Consider the following 24912-nt stretch of genomic DNA (forward strand, 5'->3'; position numbering starts at 1 on the left):
GCAGTATTGTGAGTCAAACCTTTCTGGAGGCTTTTTGATTAAAAAAGTACCGTTTAAGTTTTTGTTTGTATATTTTGGTCAGTAGGCATATTTATTCCGTTAAGGTCTTATATATGTTTCTGCTGTTTAAATTAAAACATTCCTTTCAGTTTCTCTGCTAAACTAAGCATAATTAGATAACATCTGCAGTGTAGTATACATCAATATTGATAATATTTTCAAACCGATTTACTATTTGTGTTATCAAACCATATCCTGTTATTTCAATCGCTCTTTCCGCTCTTCAAACTTTGTTAAATTACTTCCGTGTTAAGAAACGTAAACCTATTTCGCATAAATTGAAACTAAAAGTTAGACAGATTATCTTGATGGCATCGACAAAAATTGTTGTTGCTGCCATTGACTTTGGTACAACATTTTCAGGATATGCATTTTCTTTTGCTCATGATTATGAAAACGATCCATTGAAGATTCAGACTAATCACTGGATCGGCGGAGGTCATTTGTCACTCAAGGTAATTATACCGTTTGTAGTTACTTCCTTCTTATTTATAGTTGCACTCTTTTTTTATATTTTCGATTGATTCTATTAAGTTGTTGATTTAAGTTAATAAAATTATTGTAAGACACGGGATAGTATTATTATCATATACATTTGGTAGTGTAAACAAACATGTTTTCAATACATTGTATTTAGGTCTAGGTCATGCATCGTAGATACAGTACTACTAAAGATCAATTAACCTTTAGCCTGCTGGCGGCAATTAGTTCAGCCTTTGAGACCAGTGCAGATCAAGATCAGCCTGCACATCCGTGCAGTGTGATCATGGTCTGCACTGTTCGCTATTGAGTAAGTAAATTTTAAATGAACACACCTTCGAATAATAAATGACATTGTCCAAATTAAATGATGGACCAGTCCATTTTAGAAATTTAGCAGGATTTATAAGGGTTAATGAAGCAAAAAAATTATCCTACCGGATATTTATCTACGCAGTTTGGTTGACACTACTTAAAGGAACATTAAACTAACTGTATTGCTGTCAGTGGTAAAATCGAACATCTACATCTACATGGTACTTCCAACAGTCAATAACTATGACTGGGAGGACATATTCAAGAGTTTTTAAAAATGTGTTATTTGTATGAAGGTCATAATATAATAGAAAAAAAATGACAATAGGCTACGATCGAAAATCATTAAAAAATCTAGAACAACAATAAAGGGAGCTAATAAAATAGAAATAAATTATTCAAATAAGAAATATTAGAGCTTATATAAATCATATTTTATCACAAAATATCAATTATAATTTAAAGTCAGAATATAAGTAGGAAATGATAATATACAATCATGACATTAAAGCTACAGAAATTTTGTAAACAGGTTGGTATATATTAAAATTACAGTGTCGTTAATTCGTCGCAAGTAAAATGCACAATATTTAACCGGTGAAATTCTAGATTTCGTGTCATAGTTTTTCAATTACCTAAGAAAAACACAGTTGATAAAAGACTGAAATGCCGATACTGCGACATAAACGACATTTGATAATGTCCAGTCTGCATTAAATTTAAGTTTGTACATTGACGAATTCCAAAAACTAACGATGTTGTCCGTTTCTTACGGTGTTCTGTTAGGACAATCGTGACTTTTTATTTAATACTAAACCGCGATGCACGATGGTACGATTACCAAAACGCGATGGCGCGATGGCACGATGATAAAACAACGATGGTACGATGGTGAAAACGCGATGACATGATGATGAAATCGCGATGGTACGATGGTGAAATGTCGATGTAATATCGCGTGTTCATCATCGTACCATCGCGTTTTCACCATCGTAGATCGTCGTACCATCGCGTTTTCATCATCGTACCATCGCGTTTTCACCCTCGTGTCATCGCGTTTTCACCATCGTACTACGCATTTTCACCATCGCACCATCGCATTTTCACCATCGTACCATCACCTTCCGGTGGGCATGCGCAGTGTGGTACAGTATATGTGTCAGTAAAATACAGGCTTGATGCAATCTCATTTTCACATTGCACTATGTACCTTCTACATCCTTACAAGAATAAGCTGAGTTTGAATAATACCATGTGACTATAACACCAAGCTTTTTAGTTAATTTCATGCATACATAAAATACAAAGAACGTGGCCTTGAAGATTTTATAGTTTTAATGAACTGAGCACTGAACATTCTGTAAAATATTTTGCAAAACAGCAGAATCTAAATGGTAAATTTCTTCTCACAAAATACATTGAGATACATTCATCTATTGTTGACAAAAATACAAGTGTACGGGACTACGCATTTCTAACCAGAAGGCGATGGTACGATGTTGAAAACGCGATTGTACGATTGTGAAACCACGATGGTACGATGATAAGAACGCGATGGCACGATAGTGAAAACGCGATGGTACGATTGTGCGATGGTGAAAACACAATGGCACGATGATGAAAACACGATATTACACCGACATTTCACCATCGTACCATCGCGATTAAATCATCGCGCCATCGCGTTTTCACCATCGTACCATCGTTGTTTCATCATCGTTCCATCGCACCATCGTACCATCGTGCATCGCGGTTTAGTATAAAATAAAAAGTCACGATTGTTCAAAAGGAACACCGTAGTTTCTACTATCCTGTTTGCTGGAACGGGCGCGGGCGGTGTAGAGGGCCGTGCCGAATATCAAGACTTGACAAGATAGTCTTATAAATAAAATGTTGGACTGTCTTGATTTCTGATGAAGAGATAAAAGTTGAAACTAGAAAGAATGTGTTGTCTTGGTAATGTGTTCACATTAGTTACCTAAAAACTATCATCGTACTGTCGCGCTTCGCCATCGTAATGTTGTGTTATCACCATCGTACTGGCGCGCTTCACCATCGTGCCGTCGTACCTTGGCATGTGAAAGTGAAAGTAGGATTTCAAATTATAAAATGCTGGTATATTTCTATATATACTAGAGTTCACAGGGAGCTGGCGCTGGCCCTAACGGAACACCGTAAAAAACACCTGGGCTTATAAGCACGACATATCAGCTTTACATCTATGAAAAAATATCTGAACTCAGACAAAACCACAAACAGTCACGGAGTAAGGTTTCATGGAGATTTTTTAAACTACGTCAAATCATTCAAAGGTCATTTCTTATGCTGTCTGAAAGTGTCATTTTATCCTACCACTATGCATTTTCCAGGCCGATATCTGTCTGCTGTGTAAACTTGAGCTTTACACAGTCAATGCAGGTTTACTATACCGTCAATGCAACTGACGGACTACTTTTTCAAGTACATGTGCTATAGGCGATGTAAACTGGGCTGTGTTCGGAGCTCAAACATTTCATCATTTAATGAGGACGGCCACGGTAAAAAATTTTTAAAAATTGGTTCACTCCATCCTAGTAAACCTCCGTACGGAATGGTACTGTGACGGTTTTTTAAAGACTGTGTGAATCGACCGTGGCTTTGTTTATTTGGCGTTCACTCATTTTTAGTTAGAAATTTACACAACCAGATTTAAGCAGTCGCTTATTGTAATTATCGGATCTAAACCATTCATGGTGGAAGGAATTTCATTGTCTCACATTGTCTTGTACGAAACTGGAGTAAATTTAAGACTGCGGGCATTTGAATTCATCTCAAGCGTGGTTTTCGGCTGTATTTTATCCGAGTCAAAACCATTCTGCTTGTTTTGTACGCGAATGCCCTGTTAGCACCGATGGTTTATAATACACAGAACTTCATAAGGCAAAGTATGAGGCATGAATTAATGTTTTATTGTAAGGAATCGTGTGTAACTGGATCAAGCAGACAAGGGGGTTGAACTTGAAGGGCGTAGGAATTCACAAGTGAGTGAAATTCTGGATTATTTTTGCATATATGTTATACACAAATTTTATTGACTGCAGGGTAAATAGAATATTAGGTTACTGTCTTTCTTAAGTTTATCAAACCTCGTCTGCGAAAGGTTTATCCCCCTCGGCAAGCCTCGGGTGGATAAACTTAAGTTAAGAAAGACAGTAACCTAATATTCTCTATATATGCCCCGGTTGTAAGGTATTTCCGTATTTGAGCTGCAGACCTAGAAATTTTATAAATATTTTCAAGTAATAAATACTGATTCTACAGAAGCGTAAAAGGGTCATCAGACGCTAATATGTTTTACTACATTATGTTACCATAGCGGAAAGGATATGCACTTTATTAATTTATTTTTCAACTTTTATCATATATAAAAAGCCTCAAAAGTATCATAAAGAAAGAATGTATATAAATAACAATATCGTAGTAAAAGGGTATAGTTCTTTTTGCAAAATTGTATATACACTGGTATGGTGAGTAGGTATTACTAGTATGCATATTCACAAATATAATATTAATATTTACATTCGCCCTATTCTTTTCCATTGAAACTTTTGACGTTCATTTCGTATGAACAGCAAAAGGAAAGGCGCGAAAGTTACGTCATCGCTGCTTAGTGATAACTGATTGCTGTTTTGACGACGTCCGCGTATAGTCAGGGAGAACGTTCCTTAGATGACGTCGCAGTTGTTCCGTCCGCTGAACAAAATGGCCAGGAAGCTGATTTTTATGCTAAGTGCTACAAATTATATGCAATTCATAATATTATATAGTTCACAAATGGAAAGGAAATATAATGTAAATATAAGAAATGAAAGTATTTTTTTTTTCGGTGTTCATGCGAAATGAACGACAGAATAGGATCCGCAAATTAAACATGAATCGCTAGCGCGATTCATGGATTTGCCGATCCTATTCTGTCGTTCATTTCGCATGAACACCGAAACAAATCATTTCATTTCTTAATCATACCTCACATAAACGTCCAGTGCAAATTTCCCATTAGTTTAACTTGAATAATTCTTCGCGCGGAGTATTTGTGATGGCTTTATGTGAGTGCAGCGGGCAGTGTATGTCGTAAATGAAGATATATTCCTTTTGATTTGCAAAATTTCAAATTTTTATTTTAGATGTCTGGTCTGGCCAATAAAAATGGACTCAGATTAAACAATACAAACGAGAAAAATAAGTTTCACTAGAATAAAGAAGCATGAAAGAAATCAAAGAGCTGAAAAGAAAGCAATTTGTGTCGGACATCACTTTGGAAATTCATTTCGTTTTCAGTTGGGTGATTGTCAATGATAGGGGGTATAGACCTTTTATTCCAATGAAATTCCGGATACTGCTTTTTAAAGTTAATTTATGCTAATTTTCAAACCTTTTTATTGTGTTAACTTTATTAAGACTGTATATAAAGTTATATACCAGTACTGAAGTACATATTTAATAAATATCGTTAGAAATTATTTATTTTTAACTTTTATTATCACTAACTGCGACAACGTTTCGGCCCAGTGCCTTTATCAAGTCACATGCACATTCTTAGATTACATATTTTGTAGTTATTCTGGCTAACAAATACATGATAAGTAACCTTATATGGAATCACGGAAGTGCCGTTTACGTGAACAATACAATCGACGTAGACCCGCCAAATTTGGGTTACATACTTTATACTTAAAAAAAAAAACATCCGCTACTTAAAGAAAGTTATAGGTTTCTACAAGACAACTCTTATTAAAAATAATAAAGGGAGGTAATTAATCAATGATGTATCTGAATTATTTTTTGGAAAACTGTATCTGTTATTTATATAAGTCTTGTATCTTCGTTAAATATAATTATTAAAATAAGAAAATGAAAATTAAGAGGAAAAAATAAGATAAATAAGACTTGTGTTTTTGTATTGATAAACTGGTATAAAACCTACTAGCGGGAAGGTCGGGAAAATCAGAGGTTATGACCAGGAAAAAGGGGTTTATTAATAAAATCCAGCCCGGCCCGGCACAAACAACGGAAATAACCGATACCGATTACATATGTATACGGAAACCACCGGCAACTTACGGACGGAAGGCTAATATAATTACGAATGGTTATACCATCATCTTAGTCAATGCAAATGTGTAATTTACTTCATCATTACAGAACTACAAGATAAGTATTTAATATTGATGAAACGTATGTTCAATGAGGTATTTCACTTGACATAAGCAAATACCTAAAATAACGAGATAGTTTAGGTGTTTCAATTAAACTCAATGGAGCTCGGCAATCAACATGTCATTTTGTGTAACGGGCAGACATGAAATAACACATGGCTGGACATTTTCAACAGAACTTGACAGACTAGTTAATGTTACGTCATTATGAACTTCTTTCACAACTACTGTGTGACACTGGGTTTTGTACTACGGCGAAGGGGCCTTTACTGTGTCGGTACAGTCGCCTGCATGTGTTTTTCGTCCTACTGTTTCACAAACTGGCAGGTGGGTGGGTGCGTGGGGGAAATATAAATAAGAACTGTCCTACAATTTTTAAGCAGGTGAAAATCGTTGATCTTGATAAATGCCAGTTAAATTAGAAACTTTGGCTATTGGTCTACAAGAGAACGTGACTATAAAGCTATGAATATTAAGATAAACAAATAACTTTAACTTCTAAATATATATGTGACAGAATGTAACTTGATACCGACACGATATCATTCGTAATTATGTAAGCCTTCCATCCGTAAGTTTCTGGTGGGTTCCGTACAATCGAAATCGGCTATTTCCGCGGTTTGGGCCAGGTCGGGTTTTATAAATACAACCGTAACCGCAAAAAGCCTTTTCACTCCTGCTTTCCGAGTAGATACTGATATCTTATTAATGTTTCTAGATAAATTATATGCGTCAAAATGGAATAAAGAAATAAAAACAAACAATTCGGTTATGTCCATGACTTGTCATTCAGTTACAAATCGGTGAATTTCTTAAAGAAATATTTAAGTTAAGTAGTATTCTACAAAATGATTGACATTAAGACCATTTCCTCATATTTCTGTAAATACTATGGTCAGGATTTGACGAATATACGTGTTATCGCTTTGTGTGAATTAAAACCTGCGCTAAGTTAAGTGGCAGGGGCCTGTTTCGTATTATGGTCTAGTACGATTTTTTTCACTACAACAGGTAGATCTGTAAAGGCATTTATATTTAAATGGTTACTAATAATAATTATAGAATGAAGGACTCCTGCGTATGAGTAATTACTGTGTAAAATAAACTAATGCTTGAAGCTTCATGTAGATGGTCTGGTCTAAAATCTTACCTAAGATACCGGAACTCAGATAAAATGGAAATGGTCATCCATCCATCCAGGTTTAGCTTAAATTTGTGGAAAAAGTGCATGGTTACAAATATGGTCGCACGCTTTATAAATATACATATGTTTTAGGCCAGTCATTTGCAGATAATAAGGTACAGGTCGCACAAGGATTGTATTTTGGACCATTTATATCTCAAAATTTAGTGTCTTGAAACTGGTGTTTCACTCTTTTTTTATCATAGAAACAACAAAATCCGTTCGGCAGGCTAAAAATGTCACATGTTGAAGCGCAACAACAAAATTTATTTCTTTATATAGTATGATAAACAATTGTTGCGCTATAGCATAAAACGGAAGAAAGTTATATTTAGTCTCTATATTGGAATAATTATTGGTTATTAGATTTGTATAAGAATTGAGAAAATACGCTGGAAATATGCTTCAGATATTCGGCGACGTAATGGGTGGAATATTATTCCGAGAAATATAGAGTGCCCATTTCTAGATGCAATACAAACATTTTGTTACATTTACAAAAGTATATTATTTCTATTTTAATGGTATAAATTCCTGTTTATAAAAACTTTTAAACGCAATGGCAGACATGAAACTGGTGTCACAAATGACGTCGCACGCCCTATATGATATTTATTTGGATGTCAACATTATATTAGAAAAATATTGACGTTTCAGATTTCATTGGAACTCATAATAATTTATAGATAGGTATCAAATAACAGACCGCATCTATGGCTCACACGTCAGTAAATTTATATCAATGCAGTTCAAAAATGCTTAGAAAAGAAGTATTTTAGCTTTAAAATGATCACACTCATTCACATTTGGAAAAAAGTCCCTTTTAAAGCTGGATATTTTTCCAACTTTTTAAAGCTGGAAAAAAATCCAACTTTTAAAGCTGGAAAAATTTCCAACTTTATAAGCTGGAAAAAATTCCAACTCCTAAATTTGGAAAAAAATCCAATTGGATTTAGATTTTTTTAAAACCATTTTAAACTGACTAAAAACATCGTTATTCACTACTTATGTTTAAGGGTGTTCATTGATCCTGTTTATAAGTGTTTACAATAAATCTTGATTTTTTTTCTGAAAATATCCAATCGGATTTTTTTCCAGCTTTTTAAATGGGATTTTTTTATTTACCATAGTATGGATCTCAAACCAAGACAAAAAGATAGTAAAACACAAAAGTAACACAGATATGCCTTTAAATTTGTTATAAAAAAAATATCGTTTTCCGCCCGGAAAAAAAATCCAGCCCGTCAAAATATTGGAAAAATGTCCGATTGGATTTTCAAAAATTCCAATCGGATGCCATATATCCGACTGGAAATTGGAAAAATCCAATTGGCCAAATTTTTTAAATCAACTTTTTTGTACATAAGGAAATTAATAATAATGCAAAACTATATCATTTATTGCTCCTTGGCCCCTAAACTACCATCCAAGCTAAAACAGAAGCTTCTAAGTCACTCAGAAATGGTAGTGAAGTTTGCCAAAATCCTGGTTTTGCAAAGATATCCTGGTGGCTGTTATGGGATAAAAACTTACTGATAATTCATTTCATTTAAATTTCTGTTTTCAAGGTATTTTTTTCACATGTGTGATATATGATATACACAACATTATGTCTATATTTCAGCTTAAATAGTGGGTCTGAATTTATGTTGTACATTATGCATGTATTTGACAACTATTTCGCAGTCATATCAGTTCTTCCCCCCCTATAATCCAATTATAATTAAGGTTAATAAATTTATAAATGGAGTGATAGGTAGAACTATTTACAAAAGGAAATACACGTAAATTAAATAAGAAGTTTCAAAAAATTTATAAATTTAGTAGTATATTCGGTCTTGTTATATACAAGCATTTAACGTCAGCTTTTTTATCTTTGTTTTTTTTTAAAAATAATTTCAATTTAAGGTACTATCTCAATGGTAAACACTATCTGCATTACACACAAAAAAAACACATTTGATCCAAGTTAAAAACTCCTATTTTTAGAACATCATCAATTTTAAAGGTAGTACCGTAAAATAATAGCTAAGGAGCCACATTAAATTGTCCATTGTGTTAGTCTATGGTATAGATTTCCATGTACAAATAACAGAGTCGTCCTGCGTTTTTAAAGTTTCTATTGTAAGTATTGTGTACATTTTGACTAAGCAAGAAAAAATATTGAAATGATCGAAAAGCAGGGTTGGTAGGTATGTAGATAAGTGTAATGTTTTCCGGCCTTCGTACTGGTAGGTAATAGGTAGGTTGTTTGTTAAGCGTAATGATTTCTGGTCTGGCAACTGGTAGGTAGTTGGGTTGTTTGTTAAGTGTAATCATTTTTGGCCTAGGCACTGGAAGGTAGGTAGGTAAATGTAATAATTTCCAACCTGGGAACTGGTAGGTAGATAGGTAGGCTGTTTGCTAAGTGCAAATATTTCCGGCCTAGCGACTGGTAAAAATGTAGGTAGGTAGATTAAGTATGACGATTTCTGGCCTGGGTACTTGTAGGTAGGTAGGTTGTTTGTTAAGTGTAATGATTTCCGTAATGATTCCGGCAAGGGCACTTGTAGGTAGGTAGGCTATTTGTTAAGTGTAATGAATTCTGACCAGGTCACAGGTAGTTAGATAGGTTGTTTGTTAAGTTTAATGATTTCAAGCCTGGGCACTGGTAGATAGGTAGGTTTTGTCTTAAGTGTAATGATTTCCGGCCTTGCACATGTAGTAGGTAGTTTAATTGTAATGATTTCCGGCCTTGCACTCGTTGGTAGGTAGGTTAAGTGTAATGATTTCCTGTGTTGCACTCGTAGGTAGGTGGCTTAAGTGTAATGATTTCCGGCCTTGCACTCGTATGTAGGTAGGTTAAGTGTAATGATTTCCGGCCGTGCACTCGTAGGTAGGTAGGTTAAGTGCAATGATTTCAGGCCTTGCACCCTTGCACTCGTAGGTAGGTAGGTTAACTGTAATGATTTGCAGCCTTGCACTTGTAGGTAGGTAGGTTAACTGTAATGATTTGCAGCCTTGCACTCGTAGGTAGGTAGGTTAAGTGTAATGATTTCCGGCCTTGCTCTCGTAGGAAGGTAGGTAAAGTGCAATGATTTCAGGCCTTGCACTCGTAGGTAGGTAGGTTAACTGTAATGATTTCCAGCCTTGCACTCGTAGGTAGGTAGGTTAAGTGTAATCATTTCCGGTCTTGCACTCGTAGGTAGGTAGGTTAGATTTAAGTGATTTCCGACCTGGCCTCTTGAAAGTAGGTAGGTTGTTTGTTAAATGTAATAATTTCCTGGCCTGGGCACATGTAGGTAGGCAGGTTGTTTATAAAGTGTAATAATGTTTGGCCTGGGCACGGTTAGGTAGGTAGGTTAGTGTTATGATTTCCGGCATGGGCACTGGTAGTTAGGTAGGTAGTTTGTTTGTTAAGTATATTGATTTCCAACCTTGGCACTGAAAGTTCAGAAATGCTGTTCATAGTAATTCCCTGCCTATTACCTCGGGGGTGATGAATTCATGTATCTGTACTTTACACCGGGCACGTCATAGAGCAAGACTGTCTTTTCAAAATGACATAGGCCATGTTAGCCTCAAATGCTTGTATCAAAAACCTCTCACTCTGTGTCTGTAATGGTGGAGAAACAATTTCTGAGAGGTTGTTTTTCTATGTAAAGCTACTTCGAATGTGTTTATCATGAAAAGGATGCTATATAAAGTTGGTATAATATATTTATGATTATCTGTATCCAATATGTAGCTATCATATATATATTTAGATGTACGTCTTATATAAACAATATCAATACATAAACGTAAAAATAATTAATCATGACCTATTTATAAAAATATATGCAATATATAAAGATTAATTTTTGTTCGTTCTTGGTTTGAGCAAGAAAAATATTTTTAATGTGTCTATTTATTATACATTTACGCAGGCACCGACGTCAATTTTGTTTAGTCCAGACAAACGATTCCATTCATTTGGATATGAAGCAGAAGACAAATACTCGGATTTGGCGGAAGAAGATATGCATTCTGATTGGTACTTCTTTCGGAGATTTAAGATGATACTTCATCAAAATAAGGTAAATGTATGGAACGCCAGAGCTGTCTTATGATTGATGAAATTACGATGTATCTTCTTTATTTAGAGAAATATCGTCTCAAGATCTTGTTATGGACTGATTACACCAAATAGGAAGTGACTACTCGGTGTAGATCCATGCTGTTGCTGTTAGTATAATTAATCCTAAGAGGATGCGACAATTATATTTTTATTGCTTAGTGTATTGAGAAAAGATCTAGATCATTTTCATTGTAAATTTCAAGGTTTTAGTTTTATTCATGATTAAGAAAATGTCTACATACGCGCAATTGCTAAGTTTAATAAAACAGCAATTTTCATGAAACATTTTCAGAGGGTGATGTTTTTCAGAACAGATTATTTTTCTTATATGTAACATAACATCTCAATTTTGTTTTTTTGTAAGAAGAAATTTGATACTAAATGGCTATATATGTTTTTCATATCAATGAAAGTACTGAAAATGAGGTCTCAAAATTTCATTGATTATTTAAAATAAAGAAGGAACTGAATTGGTGTAGTGTAACCTAAGTCTTGTTAATTACTTTGTTATCATGTTGAATTGCAATGCTATCATGTCTAAAAATAACTTTAATAAAAAAGAACAAAATAGTACCTAACTCTGATATGATAATATACACACTGAATATGATAGGATGTTACTTTGAGAGAGAAAAAAATAGTCGTTTAACATAATAGTACGTGGCTCTGACAAGATAGTATGTTCACTGGACATGATAGAATGTTGCTTTAAGAAAATAGGATGTTCGTTTAACAAAATAGTACGTCACTCTGACAAAATAGTGCGTACGTTAAACATGATAGCATTGCAAGTCAACATGACAACACAGTAACTAACAAGTCATGACAAGCTCTTGAGAAGGTACTACTCTAACTAAAGAAGATATCTCGAATTCATCTAACATAAGACAGCTCCCGCGTTCCATATAAATGGATCTTTTAGTGCTTTCATCGAAAATGGTATTGAAATAAACCTAAGCGTATTCTTTTAGCCATTGGCTATAATAAATTCAGTTTAAAATTAAATATCCTTTCATAAGTGAAAAAGTTTAGTCTTGTAATGCAGGTATTGTCAAGAAAAACGCTTCTGCTGGAAGTAAACAGGAAACCACTAGCAGCTCTTACAGTGTTTTCGGAAGCCATAAAATACTTAAAGAAGAATCTGACCGAGACAATATTTATGAGGATGACAGGTTTTGAAGAAAGTGACATTCACTGGGTCCTGACTGTTCCAGCAATATGGACAGACGCCGCAAAACAGTTCATGCGCGAGGCTGCCCTTCAGGTTTGTATTAAAGATATTTACTTGATGCGATGTGTTTTGTAAGAAGGTCCGAGTTAAAACTTTGAAACGGACTTAAAATATCAGATACTAGTACATGTAATTTTATATAGTAATAATACATTAATATATGGTATATATTTACTTTAATATTGTTCTTACAACTAGAAGTTCCGTTGCTGTTTTTCAAGACTATATATATATAATTCAAATAGTGCGCCATGACCTCATACATATGTTTGTGTACATTGTATGTTTGCCTGAAGAAGTATTTTAATACGAAGCGCGTTGCAAGCTTGAGTTGTCTTCTTTCTTTAACCATATTCAAATATCATTGAAGTACTAGTATGTAACAAGAATGCATATTTGCAAATTAAAGCTACACTACTTCTAACTGACAGCATCATGTATATCATCGTATCATTATGTGTTATTATTTCAGGCTGGTATAAACGGAGAATGCCTTGAACTTGTTCTCGAGCCAGAGGCGGCATCGGCTTTCTGTAAATGTCTCCCAGTTGAACGTCTTAAGGGTGGCCAGTCAATGACTTTTGACTGCTTTCTTCCGGGAACTTGTTACATCGTTCTTGATTTAGGGGGTACGAATATGTTTACTATAAATTTGTTCATAATAACACTATTAGTCTAATGTTTGCACTTTTCATATGCGATCGAAACACTGAAAATGGAGAAAGGTAAAAGTTAGTATGAGTCAAAGCCTCTTTTTTATTTGCTTTGGTCTTTACCGAGGGTTGGTCTAGATACCTTATTACAATCTATAATTTTAGTCTAAAATAACACGACTTGTGATGCAAACTTTGTGGAAGCATATCTAATTGCATAATTGCATATTACAATATGCTGGATAATTTCATGTTTCATGTACAGAGGAACATAACGCAAAAACCAGATAAAATCTGTATTTCAAAATACTATTTAACATATGGATAAAATTCTTTGTTTCAGACTAAATAATATCTAAGTATTTTTTCTGGTTTCGTTTTGTAAATAAATACAGCCCTGCTACTAAAGGATAAGTACAAGTCAGATATAATACTTATACTTATCCGCGATATTACAACTAACAATTTCAACACTGATGTGTATTCATTTATCATTGCAGGTGGGACAGTTGACATCACTGTTCACTCTGTTCAACAAGATGGTAGTCTTTCTGAAATTGCAAAGGCCAGCGGTGGTGCTTGGGGCGGTACACAAGTTGATGATGCTTATCTTGGATGCTTGGCAGAGATGTTTGGAACCAAAGTTATTGAAACATTTCAGGAAGAGCATACTGGAGACTTTTTAGACATGATGAGAGACTTTGAAGTAAAGAAGAGGGCAATATCTGAGGAGAAAGAGGGCAACATAGTACTCAGGATACCAGCATCATTTGCAGAAACATACAAGAGCTTGAATAGTAATCCTATTTCGAAGCACATCTTTAAGGGACGCTTTGCTGAAATAACCCAACTCAAGAGGGATAAGCTCAACATAAATGTTGATGTATTTAAACAGTTTTTCGCAAGTTCAATAGCAAACACCATTGAACATGTCAAAAGAATCTTAGCCGAGAATGAGTACAGTAACATCAGTACAATATTGCTTGTAGGTGGCTTCGCCGAATCTGAGATAGTACAACAAAGAATTCGTGAAGCGTTTCAAAATAAGAGGGTGATCGTTCCTAGCGAGTCCGGATTATCGGTCCTCAAAGGAGCAGTTCTACTTGGTCATGACCCAAGAATAATGAAGAGCAGGATCAGTAAATATACCTACGGAACTGAGGTAATTAATAGATTTGAATTAGGACACCCGGAAAAATACAAAGTATTCGAAAATGAAGAATTCAGATGTCGTTATATATTTAAAACATTTGTACGCGCTGGAGAGGCAGTACCCGTAGGAACAGTAGTTGAAAACCATTACATCTCAGACACATTTGATGTTAAGGAAGGTCTTGGATTGTATGCCTCAACAGAAGAAAACCCACAATACGTAACGGAAGAAAGCTGTTTCAAAATTGGCACTGTTAAGTTTGAAAATCCCCTCGAAAGGTATAAGCTCGAAATGCATTTTGGGGAAACGGAAATACTTCTTAAGTTCATTTTTGCGGACGGCAAGCGAAAAACTGAGACAGTCAATTTTCTTTGTGACTAGAAGAAATATAACTTTCTAGTTATATGTGTTTATCGCATATTAAATAAAAAAAATTCCAGTAAACTATTACTTTGAATGGTTGCGTTCTTTTGAATCCAAAGAATTTTCTTGTAGATTTTACTGAATATCAAAGCTTCAGTTTTAAGTTCTGTATGGCGGTTGTAAAAAGTTTCCCCCTACTTGGACTTGTAGTTATATTTTCTGGTCCTTTGAGATTATTGAGTCAGAATCAGCTTTACTATAAATTAGAGTTCCGCTTATATCGGTATAGGGGGCGTGAGGGATGCTGCATGGCTTATTACATGTCATGAACAGACCTAGTCAAACATAGTTGGCTATTAGTTTGCTTGGTTACTTTCTATGCTTCCAAAGGATCATCTTATAGATTTAACAATTTCTTACAAACGAATTTTATAATAAACAAGTTGAATCAAAGACATTTATTGGGCAAAAAATACTCGCAAATGTGATAGAATCCGCCCCGACCCCTTTCCCGTGAAATCATTGATATTTATGAGGTATTGTTTTTTGTTGATTCCGTGATTGTATCAGTCCACAAATTTATATCCCAACGAATTGATAAAATTCCCGAAATCTTCGAATTCATATCCCATCGAAATAGCAATTTTGGCCAAAACCCCAAATTTCATGTCCACAAAATTAAAACATATTAATTTTGTTTTTGTTCCTTACTGATTGTTTGTACCTATGAAGAACCTAGAAAGTTTCGGAGTGGGCTACCTTGAGACCGCGAGCTACAGATATTGCACCTTTTCCTCTTATATGGTTCCAACTAAGACCTAGGCTCTCTGATGATTCATTTTGTGCTGAAATGGATAAACATAAATGCCACCAAAGAGAAACATTTCTATACATCGTAGGAAGTTCAACATTGCAACGTAATATACATAGACACGTTACGCGATACATGGAACTGACTTAGTGTTTAAAGGGTTCAAAGAAAAATAGATAGTTTTGTCCTTAAAATGCGTACACTATTAAATCATCAACAAAATAAGAACTCTTACTTACCTACTAATTTCTTGGCAAAATTGAAACAATTTCAAGAAACAGTCCTTCCTTGCATACATTTACGTAGACCTTAAATAGTTCCACATTTGAATAACAACAACGTACATATTTTGACGATATACATAGTATTACTTTAAACTGAAAATGAATCTGAATAATTTGATGAAACGCCTATTTCTATACAATGACATAGTCAATGGCGTTGTACATAATAATAATAATAATAATAATAATAATAATAACAGTAATAATAATGATAATAATAATAACAATCATAACAGCCTTATTTAAACAAAATGACCGCACCCTTCACTCCCCTGAGGTTATATTACCTCTATTGCGAATACAAGTGCGTAAAGCCTTACATGGAACGCCCAGACGGGCTGCATATAGAGGTCAAACACCGCTGGTTAATTGTGCCTACAGATTATTTAGAAAAAAGAAATACTACACACTACACTACCCATAGAATCTGTATCAACAACTATGTTTAATTAAATAAACCTTGAATAGATAAATGTTGAAATGTAAAATATTTACAAAATTAAAAACTATCACCTGCTGCTATCGCATATAAAATAGTTATCAAAAAAAAAAAATTAAAATAATGACAAGAAGTCTTAGATATACAGTGTCTTAACATTTTACTAATGTGTCAAGTGGTTTACTTTTGCGTAGTTCTAACGGCAGTTCATTCCGCAGTTTTAGACAAATAATACAGCAACTTCAATCATTAAATGCTTTGCACTTGTTGTATGGAACAGCATAACGACATTCAGAGTTTTCTGATTTTCTGACGATCTCAAACCTATGCAGTGTAAGCAATTCTGTTAAATACCTTGTGGCAGAGAATACATTGGTGGTCTACCAATGTGACAGCTATACATGGAAGACAGTATGTAGGTCATACAATGCTTGTTTAGAACTGTCAGATTTCCTTCTGTTAAGGACAAGTTTTGCACACATGTTTTGAATACGTTGCATCTTACGCACCTCGCCGTTAGCTGCATCATACAATATGACCTTGCAGTAATCCAGATGTGAAATAACTAAAATTTTAGTAGCTGCTTTTGTAAATATTTTTTGGATGTTCTTAGTTTGTAGGTATATCAACATGGCTGTACGACATTTGCGATTTACATGATCTTTAAAGTTCAAGGTTTCGTCAAGAAATGCACCGAGATGTCTAATTGTACTTTCACGTTTGGAATCACCAACAACTCATAAAGACCACATTTGAATTTTGTAACAACCGCGTATATTTTTTCTTTGACAATATACTTATTCGCATAGTTCCATATTTGAATGTTGTAACAACAACGTATATATTTTCTTTGACGATATACTACCCGCCTGCTTAGCTCAGTAGGTAAGAGCGTCGGTCTACGGATCTAGGGGTCGCGAGTTCGATCCTCGGGCGGGGCGCATGTTCTCCGTGACTATTTGATAAACGACATTGTGTCTGAAATCAATAGTCCTCCACCTCTGATTCATGTGCGGAAATTGGCAGTTACTTGCGGAGAACAGGTTTGTATTGGTACAGAATCCAGGAACACTGGTTAGGTTAACTGCCCGCCGTTACATGACTGAAATACTGTTACGGCGTTAAACCCATAACAAACAAACAATCCACATTTGAATTTTGTAACAACATCGCAGATATATTCTACATTTACCTAATCATGCTAATGTATGTCCTATTGCCACACCGCCCGATTCCACAATGCAGTTTTGTATATGTGTATGTTGGCAGTCCTTACAATAAGTTTTGCCACTGTATCCACGAATCACACATCAAGCTGTATATAATGAAATGAATGAACTAGCACTCAGAAAAGTGTTATTCAAATATTCCAAATTAGATGTAACAACAAGTCACCGTGTCCTAACGTTTAAATAAAGTATAGATAATTTTATTTGAGTAGAGCACATTCATGTACCAAGCATCATCGCAATCCGACAATTCTACATACAAAATTTCATTCAGAATTAACAGTTCCATTAAATCTGTATTTACTGTAAAAATGTTTAAAAAAAGGTATTTACATCGTTGAAAAATAATTTAAAGATGTATCATGCTTGAAAAAAAGTTTATGCCCTTTTACCTTAACATTATATTAATAAAACCTGTAAAAATATCCTTTAGAAGCATAGAATGCAGCAAAGCAGAATAATAGCAGACCTGGATTGAGTCTGTTCATTAGAGGTTCAAAGCTGCTTTCCACAGTCTAATTAAATTTCGTTATAGAAAACAAAATTCTACTTGTACTTGGTCAAATAATTCTGGTTTCAATAGTGAAACATTGATAATTGTTAAATTCGGCGTACTTTCAAAACTTCAATGGTAAACTACTAACTGTCGTCCACGACACTTAGCAGTTATAAAAATAGCACCGTTAACCTCGGCGCCTGATCTTACATAATTCATCACTTAGCGGTGTCAGTATCATACTTCAGACTTTTTCACACAATATGGAAAACTAATGTATGCTACGTTAACCAAGACATACATGTTACGGTCAATTAATCTTACCGAAATCTCTGAACAACTGCTCGAAGTCGCCTATGTTGATTGTTTACATCCGGGTATTTTGACGTACTGGAAATTCCGGAAAGAATAGTCTACTTTCAATTTCATGTTATAAAAATAGGTTTCGGTACTCCGAAGAAAATCAGCGATTACAAAGTAACAAAATGGAATTTAAATAAAATAATTACTATTTTCATAGTCTGAAACCATAAAGTAAATATAGACAAATGGTAAGATTGCTTGCGATTCCATGGAAAGAAGCTTTAATGTAGCTGTTTTATTTTTTTTAAGGTAGCAGTCCTAAGGCAGCGATTGGTATATATTATTAAGGTATCAATTTTAATAGGAAACGAAAATAAAGTAGAAATAATGTGGCATACATCCTTAGTTAGCACTACAGACACTATCTTTTCGCTTTAGCTTGTGCTAGAACAACCAAAGCCCTTATGGCATTATACAGTTTTTGTGGAAATGTACTGGTGCCTTAAACATGCTTTATTTAGCTCAAACACTCCAATGTCACATATGCTAAATGCAATCAACACATCAGACATCACTGACTAGGAAGAAGTCACAAACAAATGATAATGGAATCTTTTATTATTTCATAGATTTAAACCCTTTTTATATTTATTTTAGCTGTAATGTATCAAGTACCTTCCTTAATTTCAATTTCCATGTGTTGGGACAATTACAGTAAAAAGTCCATCTATATCGTTTAGTTTCTCTATGTGCAGAAAGTGTTTTATTTTCCATTTGGATGGGCAATAACAGTTGAAATTTCTATCTATATCTTTTAGTCTCTCCGTTTGTAGAAAATGCAAGAACATGTAACATCTATCTACTGATTACAGCTGCTCTCAATACAGAAAATGACTTTTATTATTTAGCTTCTCTTAGTAAAGCTAGTGCAAGTTTACATTTGACGGGGCTGCAGGCTGCAGCAAAATTGTTTTTTTTATTATAATATAATAATAATAACAATAATAATAATAATGATAATAATGATGATGATGATTATCATAATAATAATAATAATGATAATAAAAACGACATAATTACATTATTTGTTATAAGTCAGTCTAACACACGGTCCTCCTCAAAACATAAATACAAAGAAAAACAGATACAAAAGAAACTCGTCCAAGACAGCAAAATAAAAATGTTGCAGGGTCGGTTTTATTGAGCCTTTTTATAAAGGGTGGTACCATCCATGCCCTCTTGCTCCAGGTTAAGCAGAACTCGACATCTGCACATGTTACAGGTACCAATATTCACTTTTGAGACATCCACATATGTGCTCATATGGCGGCTTTCAATTATGCAAGAGAATGCTGTTCAATTCAAAAGTGGCGTATCGCCCGTAATCAAAATAACGGACTAGCCGTAAGGCCACACCAAATTGATTACTTGGTCAACGGATTTCCCGCTCCATTTTTTCCCAAAATCAAAAACAAATATTTTTTTTTGAAAATCAGCTTCCGCTCGCTTCAGTTTTTGCAGACCGATTTCAAAATTTCAGAGCGGGCGTTTTTCACTGTTTAGGGGCCTTATTATCACTGTGAAGCGATAGTAATTCATAAAATTTAATACTTTTAATCATAATTGTCCATTAAAACACCAGAAGAACATGTTTGAGGCTGATTAAAACAACGTTATGTTGCAATCCTTAAAATTATACACATATACCGGTATTAGCAGTAATTTGGTAGTACTTAAATGATGAACAGGCGATATAATTCAGTTTGGACTTCACATACAGTGTTACATAATAAATAATGTATTGTTGAAATATCTTTGATTTTAAGGACTGGGACATTGCTTCTATCAGCTATGTAAAATGAACATCATTTTCTTGCGGAGAAGGGGTACGCACATGGAACTTTATTAGGGCAAAGGAATTCTAAAGAGCTTACAAACGCACAATCCAAGAAAACATGCATTAAAAACTTACTTTTTTATTTTTCAAGAAACAAGAATATTATATAACTGTTTATAGATCCTTTCTCAGAATTGTTTAATGGGTACCATCAGATCTATTTATCAAAAATAAACTGAAGATGATAATGCATTTATTGTTAAGACTTGCATCATCAAAAGTAAGTCTTTCCTTATCTGCCAAAGTTAAATGTGAAATCAAAGAACAACAGAAAGTGCAAAATTTGTCATTGAATTTACAAGTGAATTTGGCCATCAGTTGATGATAGATTTCTTGGTATCTTGTGAAATTGCATTGAAAGTTGACAGACACTATATATAGGTCATGAGTATACCTAATGTACTGGTGAGGTGATTGCAGAATTTTCCATATATATAATGATTTCTGTTATACACTACATGAGAGTAACAGCTTTCTTATTCTTATGTAGTGACATAGAATCTAAGGCAAAACCATTTATGTGGCCAGGGTACTGGCGTGCCTAGGATAAAACTTAGCAAACACATTAGTTCTATACACTAGAAATACGGTCAAATTGCCAGATTTTCTTGTATCCGCCTGTTGTCCCCCCAGTTTGTTTAAATGTCTAAATGTGTGTAATGTACTTTGGGAACAGTTTGTAATTAAACCTTCAAAATTTAAAGATCTTTGGTTCTTTTATGTCTTTTCAAGTCATTTTGATATGTTTTTGCAGTGCTTGTTGACTTTTGTGACAAAGTATTTTATTTTTTTCTTCAAATCGCTCCTCGCCCGCTCCAAAAGTAGGTGAAATCCAAAAACAAATATTTTTATTTTTATTTCGCTCGCTCGCTCCTTAATGTTTCGAAAAATGTTTCGAAAAATTCCGATGACCAAGAAATTGATTTGGTGTGGCCTAAAAGAGAAATCAATATCTACAAAAAGCAAACAAAATAGAGAGAGGATCCGAGTCTTTGATTTTAAAATTCAAACAGTAATATCTACTTGTAATACATATTGTAAAATGAACAATATGAATTAAAAATGACATCATAAAATTATTTCGAAAGAATCCGTATTGAAATGAAAAAACTATTTAAACAGCATGTTTTATTATGGAATATTATCTAGGTAATATCAGAAGTCTAAAGTATGCAGTAGTCTTTAAATGACCTCTAACACAGTTACATAGAAATATGATTATATGCAGTATTTTATAAATATTGTCATGGTACCACCATCATAGTATATATCAGTAAGAACAAGAACCGGTATTACCAAGACACGCAACTGCATTAACTACCTATATTCTTAAAGGAAATTCCTATAGTTTTTTTTTATGCGCATCTTTCTGCGCAGCCGACACTATCTATGGAAAATTGAAATGAAGTCAACATTTGTTGAAACATGTGACAGACACTCTTAGATATGAGGGATCTTGAATAAAATACCATTTTTGAATAAGTGTTATCAGTAATCAAATGTTGATACTGGTTGATGTTGTATTGACATGTATCATGCATCTTGCCATTTGTGGTTGTGTTTTGACAGCGCAATTTAGTACAAAGACAGTATTGTTCATATAATGTTACACAATTAACTTTGTATTGATAAGACAATATCTCCTTTCAGACCATCTAGTATTCAATTAAAGAAAGGATTTAGAATGCTTAAAACATTTTTTTAAACTTCTAGCAAATATAATCTGTTTGGTCAGGTTCGGCCATTTTTCGTCCGAACAGGTGTTGTATTCAAGCGGTTTTAACATACAATTTAGCCTGGTGATCCGTAAATTTTTGGCCATTTTTATGTAAACAATACAATTATCTATATACAAGGAAAACAGTAAAAAATCTATGAAACAGTTGTTTCAAAATTAAAAAAAAAAATTTTTTACTATGAGTATTTTTCATTGAGAAAAGTTCATTTTTTCTTCATTTGTACCAATTATTGTAATGATATAGTATTACAAATATGACTATGATATCAAATAAGTATATAAAAAAATCTGTAAAAAGAATAAACCTTATTGTGCTGCCTTTATGCATGCTTTGGTTGGTATTTATAAAGCAAAAAAAAAAAAAAAAAAAAAAACAACAAAAAGGAATGAAAAATTGCTAGCAATTTCAGCAACAGTGGGTGTGTTCAAAACAATTTTTCACAAAACAACAAGCTTGGTGACCCATTGTTTTTATTTGTTCATTGTTTTGAGCACAAATTTTCCTATCATATATGTGAATTTGAAAAAAATCTATGAAAGGAAAAAACTACAGGAATTCTTTTTAATAAGGTAAAAGGTTAGGGTAGATATCTTCCCAGAAGCAAAATGTACACAAAAAGAGAGCTATATATCGAAAGTGGTTCCGCAACAAAAGAACCTGTTCGCCAATATTACAACCCCCAAGTCTTTTTACATATTTCATGCAGTTATCATCATTCCCGGCCACATCCCACTTTCAAGACTGAGAAACAGTCATGGATGGGTATTATCAGAAAATGTGCGGCCATGATTTTCTTCTAAAATTAACAAAACTACAATGAACAGCTTTTACTACTATGTGCTAGCACTTCTGTACCAGCCGTTCTATTGCTTCATTCGAGTACATAGCTTTTTATCAGACTCTGATAGCACATTACTCTAACAGTAACTGAGTATACGGCGCTACGCGCCTGAATTATATTTGTCATTCCCATACACTGTTTTGTTTCAACTATTGATTTATTTTGGTGCTGTAAGCCTTGATTCCGTATCTTGAGTACTGAGTCTTCGTGTTTCTGCGTCATTCATGTGTGCCTTCACTCGAAGTTTTAACATAGCCGCTGCCAATGAACGTATTTTTCCCAGAGTTTGCATGTTCATGTGTCTCTTCTGTCTGGAGCCGTATTCTTTCTCTCCCTGTACGAATTCACTGAAAAAAGTTTAAAACTTCTTTAACACTTTTGACACGTATATGCTAGGTGCTCGTTTTCACAAATGTTCATCAATTTATTCAGTAAGTTCTGTCATAAGTATGGACTTTCGAGATACATATATTTCGTAATTTATTACTTGTATCCACTTAAAACGGAGTCGTTGATGCAATTTCAGGGTAAATCTATTTTATTTGTGTTCCTCTAAGTTTTTAAAAAAGCTGAATAGTTAAAATCAATTTACGTAAAATGAAAGTCGTGAAACACCTTACACCTTAGTCCTAACTTTGTCCTAGTAGACTTCGTGATAGCTGGTCCTCAAAACGTTTCTTCAATCAATTTAACCTGACCCTGATAAATTTCTATAAAGAACGTGTCAATCTTTCAATGTTGTTTTACAGGAAATTATATTGTTTTATTTAAATATACTTATTAACCTATAATCTTTTTCCCATCAGAGGTAGTGTCCAGCCTAGACATAAGTCATCGATTTAGATCTTCATCTGCTTCAATATCCATTTCCTGAAATATAGATTGACTAAAACAAGCGAACGCGTTTGAGGTTATTTTGCACAAATTGTCCCATTTTGGTATAGCAGATAAGAATGTTTTCACTATGAAATTTGGAGAAAAAAATAGTAATAAACAAATCTAATAAAAGGATACTTGTCTTTGTAATAAATTTCTTTATAGATATACAAATAATAAATTTCATGGCAATTTCTATGTTTCTCTAAAAAGTGTTCATACTAAAGGAGGTACCATAACAAAAGCCATTTTTAAAATCCTCTCTGTCGTCGACCTTTATTATTATTTTTTCCATTTCTCATCAGTAGGGTCAAGTGTTATTCGGTATCCATGCTCGTATTTGAACTCTAAACATTTTAATTCAAGGGGATCCAGTGGAGTGTAGGGGTGGTGTGTCGTAGGGCTTCCTCGGGTACTTTGCGAACGATTTTCCCGTGATTTACACTTAAAATGACGATTACCGGCAACCGTTCATGTACTGCACAACATCTTGTCTCCAGACAAGCATCCTGTAGCAGATATTTAGAATTGACAGGACTTCTTTTTAGAATAAAGTTTTATTAAGGGAAGCAGTGGTTTAGTGGTTTAGGTGTAGGCCGCTTCATACCAGGGGTCGTTGGTTTGAGCCCCATTGGGGTCACAACCATGATCTCATATGACAACAGTACCGATTTTCTAGGAAACGGACTCGAGGAGGGTTCATATAAGCTTAAAAGCTTTCATTACAATGGAGCTAAAACAATTTGTAGAAACTTAAACTATTTAGCGACTTAGTCAAGGAAAGTGTACCCAGATTGGGGGGACAAATACAAGGCTTGCATGCGCGGTGTATAGTCTTTACAAGTATATATGTTATATTGTTATAATAATAATTATTAATGCAGATATGCAATAATGGCTTGTCACCAATGTGGACACACGAAAACATGTTTGTAAATAATTTGTTCGAAAGTTATTTTAAGTAATAGTTTTAAAATTATATATGTATTGAACATGCTTGCAAGTATTGAATTGTCAGTATTACAGGACTTTACAGACATTTCTAGGTGTTTTAGAGCACATTTCTCATTAGCTTACTTTAATAAGTAGTAATATGCTTTGCAACTTCACTTGCTGAGGGTTTCTTTCAAGCTGCAAGTAAAGAAGGCTAAAATAAATTTAAAGTCAGATAAATTTTTTAAATACATTTAGCTTTTCAATATATGTGTAAGAAAGTATCACAATTTTTCAACTAATAATCAAAGCTGATAACGTTCTCAAACATA

At 34.0% G+C, this 24912-nt stretch overlaps 1 protein-coding gene across 1 annotated transcript; it reads left to right on the plus strand.

The window, feature by feature from the left end:
* Nucleotides 1-291: 291 nt before the first annotated feature.
* On the plus strand, nt 292-14819 carry LOC123557178 (heat shock 70 kDa protein 12A-like). The gene is made up of 5 exons (XM_045348477.2): nt 292-515; nt 11142-11291; nt 12378-12596; nt 13036-13192; nt 13717-14819. The coding sequence occupies exons 1-5, from the start codon at nt 369-371 to the stop codon at nt 14748-14750; spliced, it is 1707 nt and encodes a 568-aa protein (XP_045204412.2). The 5' UTR covers nt 292-368; the 3' UTR covers nt 14751-14819.
* Nucleotides 14820-24912: the final 10093 nt, after the last annotated feature.

This window comes from Mercenaria mercenaria, chromosome 5, assembly GCF_021730395.1.
Source record: "Mercenaria mercenaria strain notata chromosome 5, MADL_Memer_1, whole genome shotgun sequence".
NCBI classification, from domain to species: domain Eukaryota; kingdom Metazoa; phylum Mollusca; class Bivalvia; order Venerida; family Veneridae; genus Mercenaria; species Mercenaria mercenaria.